A 14,624-nucleotide genomic window follows, 5' to 3' on the forward strand; every position below is an offset into this window, starting at 1 on the left:
TCTTTTAAAATGTTGGGGGAGGGGAAAAAAGTCCCCCCCTCTTGCGCCCCCCACCCCCAATTTTGGTCTTCAGAGCCCCCCCCGGTGTCCAGACCCCTCCCCAAAATCCAGCGCGGGGAGGGGGGGGGAGGGGGGGGATTTTTTTGGCTGAATCCAACGGGGGGGGGTCCCCGCCCCTCCCCCCCCCCCGCTGTGAGGTGTTTTTTGAGGGGGGTCCCATCACCCCTCCCCCCCCCCACCAGCCCCAAACAACCCCCCCAAATTGGGGGAGGGGCACTTAAGGGACCCCCCCCTTTTGGCAGTGAAGGGAGTGGGGGAGGGGCCTTAAATGGGGGGGGTCCCAGGGTGATTGGGGGAGGGGTCCCAGGGTGATTGGGGGGGGGTCCCCAGGGCCATGGGGGCCCTGCTACGTCATTTGGGGGGGGGTCCCCACCCCAGCACTGGGGACCCCCCCCCCCCCACCATGGGGGTCCTACGGTGACATCGGGGGGGTCCCAGGGTGACATTTGGGGGGTCCCAGGGTGACACTGGGGGGGTCCCCAGGACCATGGGGGTCCCACAGTGACATTGGGGGGTCCCACAGTGACAACAGGGGGTTCCCAGGACCATGGGGGTCTCATGGTGACATGGGGGGGTCCCACAGTGACTTTTTGGGGGTCCCCAGGGCCATGATGGGTCCCACAGTGACATTGGGGGGGTCCCACAGTGACCCTGGGGGATCCCAAGGTGACATCAGGGGGTGCCTCAGGACCATGAGGGTCCCACAGTGACATCAGGGGGTCTCCAGGACCATGGGGGTCTCACGATGACACTGCTGGTCCCCAAAGTGACATTGGGGGGTCCCACAATGACATCAGAGGGTCCCACGGTGACATCAGGGGGTCCCACGGTGACATCAGGGGGTCCCACAATGACATTTGGGGGTCCCACAATGACATTGGGGGTCCCACAGTGACATCAGGGGGTCCCACAATGACATCAGAGGGTCCCACGGTGACATTGGGGGGGTCCCACAATGACATCAGAGGGTCCCACAGTGACATCAGGGGGTCCCCAGGACCATGGGGGTCTCATGGTGACATTTGAGGGGTCCCACAATGACATCAGAGGGTCCCTATGGTGACATCAGGGGGTCCCTACGGTGACATCAGGGGTCCCACAGTGACATCAGGGGGTCCCACAGTGACCTGGGGGGGTCCCACAATGACATCAGGGGTCCCACAATGACATTGGGGGTCCCACAGTGACATCAGGGGTCCCACAGTGACCTGGGGGGGTCCCACAGTGACATTTGGGGGTCCCTACGGTGACATCAGGGGGTCCCACAGTGACATCAGGGGTCCCACAATGACATTGGGGGTCCCTACGGTGACATCAGGGGGTCCCACAATGACATCAGAGGGTCCCTACGGTGACATCAGGGGGTCCCACAATGACATCAGGGGTCCCACAACGACATTTGGGGTCCCTACGGTGACATCAGGGGTCCCCACAATGACATCAGGGCTCCCCACAACGACCCCACCCCACCCTCCGGACCCCTCCCGGTGCCTCAGGACCCCTCCCCGCTGTCCCCCCGCTGTCCCCCCGCTGTCCCAGTGACCCCTCCCCGCTGTCCCCCCGCTGTCCCAGTGCCCCCTCCCCGCTGTCCCCCCGCTGTCCCCCCGCTGTCCCCCCGCTGTCCCCGCTGGCTGGGGGTCAGTCGAGGGGCGCGGCGGCCGAGGGGCTGGCGGGGCCGGAGCTGCCGCCGGCCGTGCCGCGGGTGCCGCTGTATTGGCCGATGAAGGAGCCGTCCTCGTTGAACTGGACATCGGCGCTGCCGCCGTAGCCGGCCAGGCTGTCATCGCTGCCCAGCGCCGCGCCCGCCGCGCACACCGAGCCCCCCGAGCTGCCCGACGCCTTCTCCTCGCCGTCACTGACACCGGACAGGGGACACGGGACAGAGAGACGGGACAGTGGGTAACGGGATTGGGGACAGGGAAATAATGGGATTGGGGACACGGAAATAACGGGATTGGGGACATGGAAATAACGGGATTGGGGACACGGAAATAACGGGATTGGGGACATGGAAATAACGGGATTGGGGACAGGGAAATAACGGGATAACGGGATTGGGGACACAGAAATAACGGGATTGGGGACATTGGGGACAGGGAAATAACGGGATTGGGGACAGGGAAATAACGGGATTGGGGACACGGAAATAACGGGATTGGGGACAGGGAAATAACGGGATTGGGGACATTGGGGACAGGGAAATAACGGGATTGGGGACACGGGAATAATGGGATTGGGGACACGGAAATAACGGGATTGGGACACGGAAATAACGGGATAATGGATTGGGGACAGGGAAATAACGGGATTGGGGACAGGGAAATAACGGGATTGGGACAGGGAAATAACGGGATTGGGGACGGTGGAATAATGGGATAATGGGATAATGGGATTGGGGACAGAGGAATAATGGGATTGGGGACAGGGAAATAACGGGATTGGGGACATTGGGGACAGGGAAATAACGGGATTGGGGACACGGAAATAACGGGGTGGGGACATTGGGGACACGGAAATAACGGGATTGGGGATATTGGGGACATGGAAATAACGGGATTGGGGACGGTGGAATAATGGGACATCAGGATATGGGGACATGGCAGGAAATGGAGCAACCAGGGACCAACCAATGACCCAATGACCCATTGACCCAATCAATGACCAATCAATGACCAATGACCCAATGACCAACCAATGACCCAATGACCCATTGACCCAATCAATAACCAAACAATGACCCAATCAATGACCCAATCAATGACCCAAACAATGACCCAATGACCCAATGACCCAAACAATGACCCAATCAATGACCCAAACAATGACCCAAACAATGACCCAAACAATGACCCAATCAATGACCCAATCAATGACCAAACAATGACCCAATCAATGACCAATCAATGACCCAATCAATAACCAAACAATGACCCAATCAGTGACCCAATCAATGACCCAATCAATGACCCAATCAATAACCAATCAATGACCCAATCAATGACCCAATCAATGACCCAATGACCCAATCACTGACCAATCAATGACCCAATCAATGACCCAATGACCAATCAATGACCAATGACCCAATGACCAATCAATGGCCAATCAATGACCCAATGGCCAATCAATGACCCAATGACCAATCAATGACCAATCAATGACCCCATGACCCCACCCACACCATCACCACCACCCTGAGCTGCCCAAGGCCTTCCCCTCCCCCTCCTCGGTGCCGCCATCACCTTCCCCTCCCCCATCACCTTCCCCTCCCCCCCAGGGAATTGGGGACCCCCCCAGACCCCCCCTTACCTCTCCAGGGACCTTCATTAGCCCAGGGCAATTAACGAGGGCAATTAACGAGGAGGAGACGGGTGATTAGTGAGAGAGGAGGGCGATTCATTAATTAATGAGTGGGGACGGTTAATGAGGGGGTAATTAATGAGCGGGGGGGGTAGGGGAGCAGAAAACATCGCGATAGGTCACGAGACCACGCCCACCACCGAGACCACGCCCCTTTAGAGGAAGCCACGCCCTCTTTTCTCTTGGCCACGCCCCTTTTCTCACCGGTACTCCCCAAAAGTCTCGTCCTTCATCGGCCTCGCCTCCGAGTCCACCTGCGTGTCCTCCTTGTCCTTCACTGGGGGGGCACCGCTGCCTTCAGGGGGGGCCGCGACCCCCCGGGACCCTCCCCCAACCCCCGGGACCCCCCCCCGAATTCCCTCGGACCTCGGGGACCCCCCCTCCCCCATCCTCACAACGACCCCCTCCCCCCAAAAAAACAGGGAGTCCTCACCTTGTTCCCATCCCCCACCAAACACCGGCCTTGGGGACCCCCCGAGCCTTCCCCAAATTGGGGACCCCCTCCCCCACCAGCCTTGGGGACCCCCCGAGCCTTCCCCAAATTGGGGACCCCCTTCCCCACCGGCCTTGGGGACCCCCCGAGCCTTCCCCAAATTGGGGACCCCCTCCCCCACCAGCCTTGGGGACCCCCCGAGTCTTCCCCAAATTGGGGACCCCCTCCCCAAATTAAGAACATCGTCCCCAACCCTTGAGGACCCCCCGGCCCTTCCCCAAATTAAGAACCCCCTCCCCCACCAGCCTTGGGGACCCCCCGACCCCTTCCCCAAATTGGGGAGCCCCCCGACCCCCAAATAATTAAGATCCCCCTTCTCAAATTAAGAACCCCCTCCCCAATCCCTGAGGACCCCCCCGACCCTTCCCCAAATTGAGAACCCCCTCCCCAAATTAAGAACCCCCTCCCCAAATTAAGAACCCCCTCCCCAAAACCCCCCTAAAAACACCAACCCCTCCCCAAACCCCCCAAACTCCCCCTCCCCCACCCCCCCAGCCCCCTCCCCACCACCAAAACCCCCTCCCCAAAAATAAAAACCTCCACCAAAAAATCCCTGCGGAGCCTCCGGGAGGAGGAGGAGGAAGAAGAGGAGGAAGCAGCCGGCCCGGGGTGGGGGGGTTGGATAATTTGGGGGGTGGTCCCGGGGGTCTCACCCGAATACTTGCCCCCCTTGCTGCGTTTGATGAAGCAGAGGATGAGGATGAGGAGGAGCAGCAGAACCGCGGCGCTGACGAAGCCGATGAACCAACCCTCGGTGGCGAAACCTCCGGCGGGGCGGGGCAGCACTGGGAGAGGGGGGGAACCCCAAAAATCAGCTTCAGACACCCCAAAATCGGCTCTGAGACCCCCAAAAATCGGTTTGAGAGACCCCAAAAATCGGCTTTGAGGACCCTAAAATTCGGCTTGAGAGACCCCTAAAAATCGGCTTTGGAGACCCCCAAAATCGGCTCAGAGACCCCCAAAAATCGGCTCTGAGACCCCCAAAAATCGGCTTGAAAGATCCCCAAAATTCGGCTTTGGGGACCCCCAAAATCCGGCTTTGGGGACCCCAAAAATCGGTTCTGAGACCCCCAGAAACCGGCTTGAGGGGACCCCAAAAATCGGCTCTGAGACCCCCAAAAATCGGCTTTGGAGACCCCCAAAAATCGGCTTGAAAGATCCCCAAAATTCGGCTTTGGGGACCCCCAAATTCGGCTTGAGGAGACCCCCAAAAATCAGCTTGAGAGACCCCCAAAAATCGGCTTTGAGAGAGACCAAAAATCGGCTTTGGGGACCCCCAAAAATCGCCTTGAGGGGACCCCAAAATTCGGCTTTGGGGACCCCCAAAAATCGGCTCTGAGACCCCCAAAAATCGGCTTTGGGGACCCCCAAATTCGGCTTGAGGGACCCCTAAAAATCGGCTTTGGGGACCCCTAAAAACCGGCCTGAGAGACCCCCAAAAACCGGCTTGAGGGACCCCAAAAATCGGCTTTGGGGACCTCAAAAATCGGCTTTGGGGACCCCCAAAAATCAGCTTGAGAGACCCCCAAAATTCGGCTTTGGGGACCCCACCCCATCCTCGGGGGAATTTTGGGGGGGGGGATAAAAAAATCGGGAATTTTCCCCGTCTTGGAGGAATTTGGGGCTTTGGGGGGGGATTTTGGGGGGGGTTGGGGGGGTTTGGGGACCCCTCAGGGATTTTGGGGACCCTCCCAGGGGATCTGGGGACATCCGAGTGGTTTTGGGGTGATTTTGGGGTGAATTTGGGGGGATTTTGGGGCTCAGTTGGACCCCGCCGGATCTCGGGGCTCTCCAGGAGGGATCCGGGCTGGATTTGGGGTAATTTCGGGGTTTTTTGGGGTAATTTCGGGGGTTTTGGGGCTCAGCGGGATCTCGGCGCTCCCCGGAGTGGATCCGGGCTGGATTTTGGGGTAATTTGGGGGGGTTTTGGGATAATTTCGGGGATTTTGGGGGTAACTTCAGGGATTTTGGGGCTCACAGGTGCCGTTGGTGTGAACCTCCCTCTCCCAGAACGCCACTCGCTCCCCGGAGTGGTTCTGGGCTGGATTTTGGGGTAATTTGGGGGGGTTTTGGGGGGTAATTTCGGGGATTTTGGGGTAATTTCGGGGATTTTGGGGGTTTTTTGGGGCTCACAGGTGCCGTTGGTGTGAACCTCGCTCTCCCAGAACGCCACTCGCTCCCCGGAGTGGATCCGGGCTGGATTTTGGGGTCATTTCGGGGTAATTTGGGGGGGTTTTGGGGGGTAATTTCGGGGATTTTGGGACAATTTCGGGGATTTTGGGGATAATTTCGGGGATTTTGGGGCTCACAGGTGCCGTTGGTGTGAACCTCGCTCTCCCAGAACGCCACTCGCTCCCCGGAGTGGTTCCGGGCTGGATTTTGGGGTAATTTTGGGGTAATTTGGGGTAATTTCGGGGATTTTGGGATAATTTCGGGGATTTTGGGGATAATTTCGGGGATTTTGGGGCTCACAGGTGCCGTTGGTGTGAACCTCGCTCTCCCAGAACGCCACTCGCTCCCCGGAGTGGTTCCGGGATGGATTTTAGGGTAATTTGGGGTAATTTGGGGGGGTTTTGGGGGGTAATTTCGGGGATTTTGGGGTAATTTCGGGGATTTTGGGGGTTTTTTGGGGCTCACAGGTGCCGTTGGTGTGAACCTCGCTCTCCCAGAACGCCACTCGCTCCCCGGAGTGGATCCGGGATGGATTTTGGGGTAATTTGGGGGGGTTTTGGGGATAATTTCGGGGATTTTGGGGTAATTTCAGGGTAATTTGGGGTTTTTTGGGGCTCACAGGTGCCGTTGGTGTGAACCTCGCTCTCCCAGAACGCCACTCGCTCCCCGGAGTGGTTCCGTCCCACGAACTGGACCCGGTACGAGGTCCCGGGCCGGAGGTCCCCGAGCCGGTACCGACCCAGGGAAGAGTTGGCCCGGCCCGAGGATCTCCACGGCTCCTCCGCTGCGGGGGGACCGGGGGTCGTGGGGGGCGAGGAGACCCCAAAATCCCCCCAAAATCCCCCCCAAACCCCTCCCCTCCCCCCCCCCCGCAGCCGCTTTTTCCCCCCCCCCCGCGAGTTTCGATCCCAAAATTGCCCCAAATCCGCTGGGGGAGGGGGGGGAGGGGGGGAATGTTCGTCAAGGACCCCCCAGACCCCTCCTCAAATTCTGTTTCCCGCCTTTTCCCCCACTCAGGAACCCCAAAACCCCCCAAAAAAACCCAGAACGCCCCGTCCCAGTCCCTCCCAGTATCCCCAAATCCCCTCCCAGTCCCTCCCAGTATCCCCAAATCCCCTCCCAGTATCCCCAAATCCCCTCCCAGTCCCTCCCAGTATCCCCAAATCCCCTCCCAGTCCCCCCCAGTGTCCTCAAACCCCTCCCAGTTCCATCCCAGTGTCCTCAAACCCCGCCCAGTTCCATCCCAGTCCCTCCCAGTATCCTCAAATCCCCTCTCAGACCCCCCCAGTATCCCCAAATCCCCTCCCAGTTCCCCCCAGTCCCTCCCAGTCCCTCCCAGTATCCCCAAACCCCCTCCCAGTCCCCTCCCAGTCCCTCCCAGTGTCCCCAGTCCCCTCCCAGTTCCCCCCAGTCCCCTCCCAGTCCCTTACTGGTTTTGCTCATGTACTCCACCTCGAACTCGATGTTGGCCTGGGGTTGGGCGAGGGTCCAGCGCAGGACGGTGAAATCCTCGCCCACCTCCCCAAAACCGACGCTCCCCAAAACCGGCAGCACTGCGGGGGGGGGGCGGGGGGGGATCACCCCAAATTCCCCTCCCCCAAACCCCAAATTCCCCTCCCCCACACCCCAAATTCCCCTCCCCCACACCCCAAATTCCCCTCCCCCAGACCCCAAATTCCCCTCCCCCAAACCCCAAACTCCCCTCCCCCAGACCCCAAATTCCCCTCCCCCACACCCCAAATTCCCCCAGACCCCAAATTCCCCTCCCCCACACCCCAAATTCCCCTCCCCCTCCATCCCTGGGGACCCCTCCCCCTCCCCCCCTCCCTCGGCATTTTGGGGGATCCCTCTCCTGGGGGGGGGGGGAGGGGTCTCAAGGTGTTCTCCCTCCCCCCTCGTGGTGGTTTTGGGGTCCCCTCCCGATAATTTTGGGGTCCCACCCCTCAATTTTTGGGGTCCCACCCCTCAATTTTTGGGATCCCCGCGTTGCTTTCCCCCCCCCTCCCCCGTATCCCCCCTCCCCAATTCCCGGGCGGTTTCCGAAGCTTTTTTTTGAGGGGGTTGGGATTTTTTTTTGGGGAGGGGGGATTGGGATTTTTTTTGGGGGGGGTTGTGATTTTTTTGGAGAGAATGGGTTGTGACTTTTTTTAGGGAGGGGGGGATTGAGATTTTTTTTTGGGGTTGTAATTTTTTTTGTGGGGGAGGGTTTGAGATATTTTTTTTGGGGGGGAATGTTGTGATTTTTTTGGGAAGGAGGGTTTGAGATATTTTTTTTGGGGGGGGATGTTGTGATTTTTTTAGCAAGGAGGGTTTGAGATATTTTTTTGGGGGGGTTATAATTTTTTGGGGGGGGAGGAGGATTTGAGATTTTTTTTTTTTTGGGGGGTGTTGTGATTTTTTTGGGGAGTTGTGATTTTTTTGGGAAGGAGGGGTTGTAATTTTTTTTGTGGGGGAGGAGGGTTTGAGATATTTTTTTTTAGGGGGGGTTATGATTTTTTTAGGGAGGAGAGTTTGAGATATTTCTTTTGAGGGGTGGTTATGATTTTTTTAGGGAGGAGAGTTTGAGATAATTTTTTTTAGGGATGAGGGTTTGAGATATTTTTTTTAGGGTCGGTTGTAATTTTTTTTAGGGATGAGGGTTTGAGATATTTTTTTTTTTGGGGGGTTGTAATTTTTTTTTTGGAGAGGAAAGGTTGAGATATTTTTTTTTGGGGGGTGGTCGCGCACCGGGCTCGGGGGCGAGGCTGCCGAGGCGCACGAGGGGAGCCCCGAGCCCGCGGCGGGTCCGAGCCCGGAGCTCGAGCCGGTACCGGCCCCGGGGCTGCAGCCGGACCAGGGTCGTGTTCAGGGTCCCCGCGGGGAACGAAATCTCATCCGGAAACTCCCCCTCGGTTTGGTTTTCTGAGGGGGAAAAGATGTGAGGGAATCCCCCCCTCCCCTCCCTCAAAAAAAAATATACAGACGGGGATGGGTCCAAACAGCCCCGAATTAAACCCAAAAATCAAACGGGAATGACCCGAAACAGCCGCGAATTAAACCCAAAAAATGGCTCCAAACAGCCGCGAATTAAACCCAAAAACCAGACGGGAATGACCCGAAACAGCCGCGAATTAAACCCAAAAAATGGCTCGAAATAGCCGCGAATTAAACCCAAAAAAATCAGCCGGGAATGACCCGAAACAGCCGCGAATTAAACCCAAAAAATGGCTCGAAACAGCCGCGAATTAACTCCAAAGAATGACCCGAAACAGCCGCGAATTAAACCCAAAAAATGGCTCCAAACAGCCGCGAATTAAACCCAAAAAATGGCTCCAAACAGCCGCGAATTAACCCGAAAAAACCAGCCCGGAATGGCTCGAAACAGCCGCGAATTAAACCCAAAAAATTGTTCAAAACAGCCTCGAATTAACCCGAAAAAACTCAGTCCGGAATTGCTCCAAACAGCCGCGAATTAACCCCAAAAAAATCAGCCGGGAATGACCCGAAACAGCCGCGAATTAAACCCAAAACATTCCCAGTGCTCCCAGTGCTCCCAGTGCCCCCTCCCATCTCCCCCAGTGCTCCCAGTGCTCCTCCCCGCGATCCCAGTACCCCCCAGTACCCCTCCCAGTGCTCCCCAGTACTCCCAGTGCCCCCAGTGCCCCCTCCCAGTGCTCCCAGTGCCCTCCCAGTACCCCCAGCTCCCCCAGAACGCCCTCCCAGTGCTCCCAGTGCCGCTCCCAGTGCCGCTCCCAGTGCCCCCACCACCCCATCCCAGTGCTCCCAGTGCCGCTCCCAGTGCTCCCAGTGCCCCCTCCCAGTGCCCCCCAGTGCTCCCAGTGCTCTCCCAGTTGCTCCCAGTGCTCCCAGCGCCCTCCCAGTGCCCTCCCAGTTGCTCCCAGTGCCCTCCCAGTTGCTCCCAGTGCTCCCAGCGCCGTCCCAGTGCCCCCTCCCAGTGCTTCCAGAGCTCCCAGTGCTCCCAGTGCCCCTCCCCGCGATCCCAGTACCCCCCAGCACCCCATCCCAGCGCTCCCAGTGCCCCCAGCGCCCCCTCCCAGTGCTCCCAGAGCTCCCAGTGCCGCTCCCAGTGCCCCCAGCGCCCCCTCCCAGTGCCCCCAGCACCCCGTCCCAGTGCTCCCAGTGCTCCCAGTACCCCTCCCAGTGCCCTCCCAGTTGCTCCCAGTGCCCCCAGTGCCCCCTCCCAGTTGCTCCCAGTGCTCCCAGTTGCTCCCAGCGCCCTCCCAGTTGCTCCCAGTGCTCCCAGTACGCACGCAGCCGGTACTGGAGCACGTAGCCGGTGACGATTCCGTTCGGGTGTCGCGGCCGCCGCCACTCGAGGCCCAGCGCGGTGTCCCCGAGGCGCTCCACGCGCAGCTCCTCGGGGGGGCCCGGCACTGGGGAGGGGGCGGTCAGAGACCCCCGGAGACCCCCGGAGACCCCCAAAATCCTCCCCCAAATCCCCCCAAATCCCACCCGAAACCGGCACTGGGGAGGGGGCGGTCAGAGACCCCCGGAGACCCCCAAATCCCCCCAAAATCCTCCCCCAAATCCCACCCGAGACCGGCACTGGGGAGGGGGCGGTCAGAGACCCCCGGAGACCCCCAAATCCTCCCCAAATCCTCCCCAAATCCCCCAAAATCACCCCCGAATCCTCCCCAGATCGGGCACGGGAGGGCTCCGGTCAGGATTTGAATTTTTGGGGGTCCCGATTTCACTTTTGGGGTCCCGATTTCACCGTTTCTATCCCGGGGGGGATTTTGGGGGTCCCGATTTCACTTTTGGGGGTCCCGATTTCACCGTTTCTGTTTTCAGGGGGTATTTTGGGGGTCCCGATTTCACCGTTTCTATCCCGGGGGGATTTTTGGGGTCCCGATTTCACCGTTTCTGTTTTCAGGGGGGTATTTTGGGGGTCCCGATTTCACCGTTTTTATCCCGTGGGGTATTTTAGGATCCCGATTTCACCGTTTCTGTTTTCAGGGGGTATTTTGGGGGTCCCGATTTCACCGTTTCTATCCCGGGGGGATTTTTGGGGTCCCGATTTCACCGTTTCTGTTTTCAGGGGGGTATTTTGGGGGTCCCGATTTCACCGTTTCTATCCCGGGGGAGATTTTGGGGGTCCCGATTTCACTTTTGGGGGTCCCGATTTCACCCTTTATATCCCGGGGGGTATTTTAGGATCCCGATTTCACCGTTTCTGTTCTCAGGGGATATTTTGGGGGTCCCGATTTCACCGTTTCTGTTCTCAGGGGATATTTTGGGGGTCCCGATTTCACCGTTTCTGTTCTCAGGGGATATTTTGGGGGTCCCGATTTCACCGTTTCTATCCCGTGGGGTATTTTGGGGGTCTGCGCGGGGGTCTCACCTCCCTCGGGGGTGTGGAACCGGATCTCGGCGCTGGGGGGTCCCGCCCCCCGCCCGTTGAACACCAGCACCTGCAGGCGGTAGCGGCTCCAGGGGTGAAGCCCCCCCAGAACGGCCCCGCTGGCCTCGCCCGGCACCGTCAGCACCCCCGGCTGGGGAGGGGTCCCGGGGGTCCCGGGGGTCCCGGGGGTCCCGGGGGTCCCGGGGGGGGGCGGGGCCTGGCGCCGGGAGCGCTCCCCCACCCACCCCTCGCGCCAGTAGAGAACCTGCGGGGAGGGGAGGGGAGGGGGCGTCAGGACCCCCCAAAACTCACCCAAATTTCACCCTGCCCCCATCTGAGTGGGGGAGGGGGCGTCAGGACCCCCCAAAACTGACCCAAATTCCACCCTGCCCCCACCTGAGTGGGGGAGGGGGCGTCAGGACCCCCCAAAACTCACCCAAATCCCACCCTGCCCCCACCCGTGGGTGAGGAGGGGGCGTCAGGACCCCCAAAACTCACCCAAATCCCACCCTGCCCCCACCCTGCCCCACCTGCGGGGAGGGGAGGGGGCGTCAGGACCCCCCAAAACTCACCCAAATTCCACCCTGCCCCCATCTGAGTGGGGGAGGGGGCGTCAGGACCACCCAAAACTGACCCAAATTCCACCCTGCCCCCACCCGTGGGTGAGGAGGGGGCGTCAGGACCCCCCAAATTGACCCGAATTGTCCCCTCCCCCCCCCCGAAGCCCCTCCGGGGGGATTTTGGGGTGGGGAGGGGGCGTCAGGACCCCCCAGAACCGCCTGGAACCGCCCCCGCACATTCCCAGGAACCCCCAGGTCGGGATTTTCGGGAATTCCCGGCCGGATTTTGAAGATTCCCGGCGGGATTTCCGGGAATTCCGGTCGGGATTTTCGGGAATCCCGTGAATTCCGTTGGGGATTTCCGGGAATTCCCGTTGGGGATTTTTTGGGAATCCCGTGAATTCCGTTGGGGATTTTCCGGGAATTCCGGTCGGGATTTTTGGGAATCAATCCCGTGAATTCCGTTGGGGATTTTGGGGAATTCCCGGCGGGATTTTTGGGAATCCCGTGGATCCCGCAGTGGATTTTTGGGAATCCCGTGAATTCTTTTGTGGATTTTTGGGAATCCCGTGAATTCCATTTGGGATTTTTGGGAATCCCGTGGATCCCTCTGTGGATTTTTGGGAATCCCGTGAATTCCAGTCGGGATTTTTGGGAATCCCGTGGATCCCGCTGTGGATTTTTTGGGAATCCCGTGAATTCCGGTCGGGATTTTGGGGAATTCCAGTCGGGATTTTTGGGAATCCCGTGGATCCCGCAGTGGATTTTTGGGAATCCCGTGAATTCCAGTCGGGATTTTTTGGGAATCCCGTGAATTCCGGTCGGGATTTTTGGGAATTTTTGGGAATCCTCACCCGGAAGCCCCTGAGGTGCCCCCGCAGGTCGCGCTCGGCTCCCCCCAGGCTCCAGCTGACGCGGACGCTGGTGCTGTTCAGGATCTCCACCCCGACATTCTCGGGGTACACCAGGGGCACTGGGGGGGCCGGGGGGGTCCCAATCAACCCCCAGACCCCCCCAGACCCCCCCAGAGCCCCCCGACATTCCCAGGAATTCCCCCCTCCTCAAAATCCCCCCCAATCCCCGAGCTGAGACCCCTCCCCAAAGCGGGGATTGGCCCCTCCCCCACCTTGGGGTCACCCCCGGATTTGGGGTCCCCTCCCCCACCTCGGGACCTCCCAAAATTCCCGGATTTGGGATTTCCCCCAGATTTGGGGTCTCCCCCACTTTGGGGTCTCCCAGCACCCCCAGATTTGGGGTCTCCCCCATTCCCCACCCACCCGGGGAGATTTTGGGGAGGGGTCCCGGGGGAATTTGGGGAGGGGTCCCAGGGGATGCTTTGTCCCAGGGGGATATTTCAGGGATGGGGTCCAGGGATATTTTGGGGAGGGGTCCCGGGGAATATTTTAATTTGGGGAGGGGTCCCAAGGGGAATATTTTAATTTGGGGAGGGGTCTCAGGGGAATATTTTAATTTGGGGAGGGGTCTCAGGGCGATATTTTAATTTGGGGCGGGGTCCCGGGTGGATATTTTAATTTGGGGAGGGGTCCCAAGGGGAATATTTTAATTTGGGGAGGGGTCCCAAGGGGAATACTTTAATTTGGGGAGGGGTCCCAAGGGGAATACTTTAATTTGGGGAGGGATTCAGGGGGATACTTTAATTTGGGGAGGGGTCTCAGGGTAATATTTTAATTTGAGGAGGGGTCTCAGAGGGATATTTTAATTTGGGGAGGGGTCCCAAGGGGAATACTTCAATTTGGGGAGGGGTCTCCCCAGACTCACGATCCTCCCCGGAGTAGCCGATGACCACGGGGGGCTCGGGGCCCTTCCCGGCCTCGTTCAGCGCCTGCACCCGGATCTCGTAGGGGCTGAAAGTTGGGGTGTCCCGGACCACCAGGGGGGGGTCCCCGACCGTGGCCTCGGCCCAGAGACCCCGGCCCGACCCCAGCGGCCGCCACTGGACCCGGTACCGGAGCTCGGGGGCGTTCCAGTCCCCGGGGGGCAGCGGCTGAGGGGGGGAGAGCACCCCAAAATTAACCCTGAACCCCAAAATTAACCCTGAACCCCAAAATCCAGCCCCAAATCCAGCACCGGCCACTGGACCCGGTACCGGAGCTCGGGGGCGTTCCAGTCCCCGGGGGGCAGCGGCTGAGGGGGGGAGAGCACCCCAAAATTAACCCTGAACCCCAGAATTAACCCCGAACCCCAAAATTAACCCTGAACCCCAGAATTAACCCTGAACCCCAAAATCCAGCCCTGAAATCCCAAATCCAGCCCCAAATCCCAAATCCGGCCCCAAATCCAGCCCCGAACCCACCCCAAGACCCCAAACTTCTCCTGAGCTCCCCCAAACCCACCCCAAACCCCCCCAGGACCCCCCAAACCCCCCCAGGATCCCCCCAAAATCCCCCAGGACCGCTCGAACTCCCTCAGGACCCCCCCAGGACTCCCCAAAGCCCCCCAGGACCCTCCAAAACCCTCCAAGTCTCCCCAGAACCCCCCCAAACTCCCCCCAAACCCCCCCAGGACCCCCCAAACTCCCCCCAGAACCCCCTCAGGATCCCCCCAAGCCCCACCAGGACCCCCCAAAACCCCCCAGGACCCCAAAACCCCCCCAGGATCCCCCCAAATCCCCTCAGGA

At 59.5% G+C, this 14,624-nt stretch overlaps 1 protein-coding gene across 1 annotated transcript in view; it reads right to left on the reverse strand.

Moving 5' to 3' along the window:
* Positions 1–1,641: 1,641 nt before the first annotated feature.
* Positions 1,642–14,624, reverse strand: part of L1CAM (L1 cell adhesion molecule) — a 35,073-nt gene continuing 22,090 nt past the window's right edge. Inside the window, 11 exon segments of the mRNA XM_058861654.1 lie at positions 1,642–1,915; positions 3,370–3,381; positions 3,625–3,697; positions 4,567–4,698; positions 6,705–6,869; positions 7,516–7,638; positions 8,813–8,986; positions 10,336–10,458; positions 11,427–11,691; positions 12,841–12,959; positions 13,766–13,991. Coding sequence (XP_058717637.1) covers positions 1,699–1,915; positions 3,370–3,381; positions 3,625–3,697; positions 4,567–4,698; positions 6,705–6,869; positions 7,516–7,638; positions 8,813–8,986; positions 10,336–10,458; positions 11,427–11,691; positions 12,841–12,959; positions 13,766–13,991 — 1,629 coding nt within the window. The 3' untranslated portion in view covers positions 1,642–1,698.

This window comes from Poecile atricapillus, chromosome 37, assembly GCF_030490865.1.
Source record: "Poecile atricapillus isolate bPoeAtr1 chromosome 37, bPoeAtr1.hap1, whole genome shotgun sequence".
Taxonomy (NCBI): Eukaryota; Metazoa; Chordata; class Aves; order Passeriformes; family Paridae; genus Poecile; species Poecile atricapillus.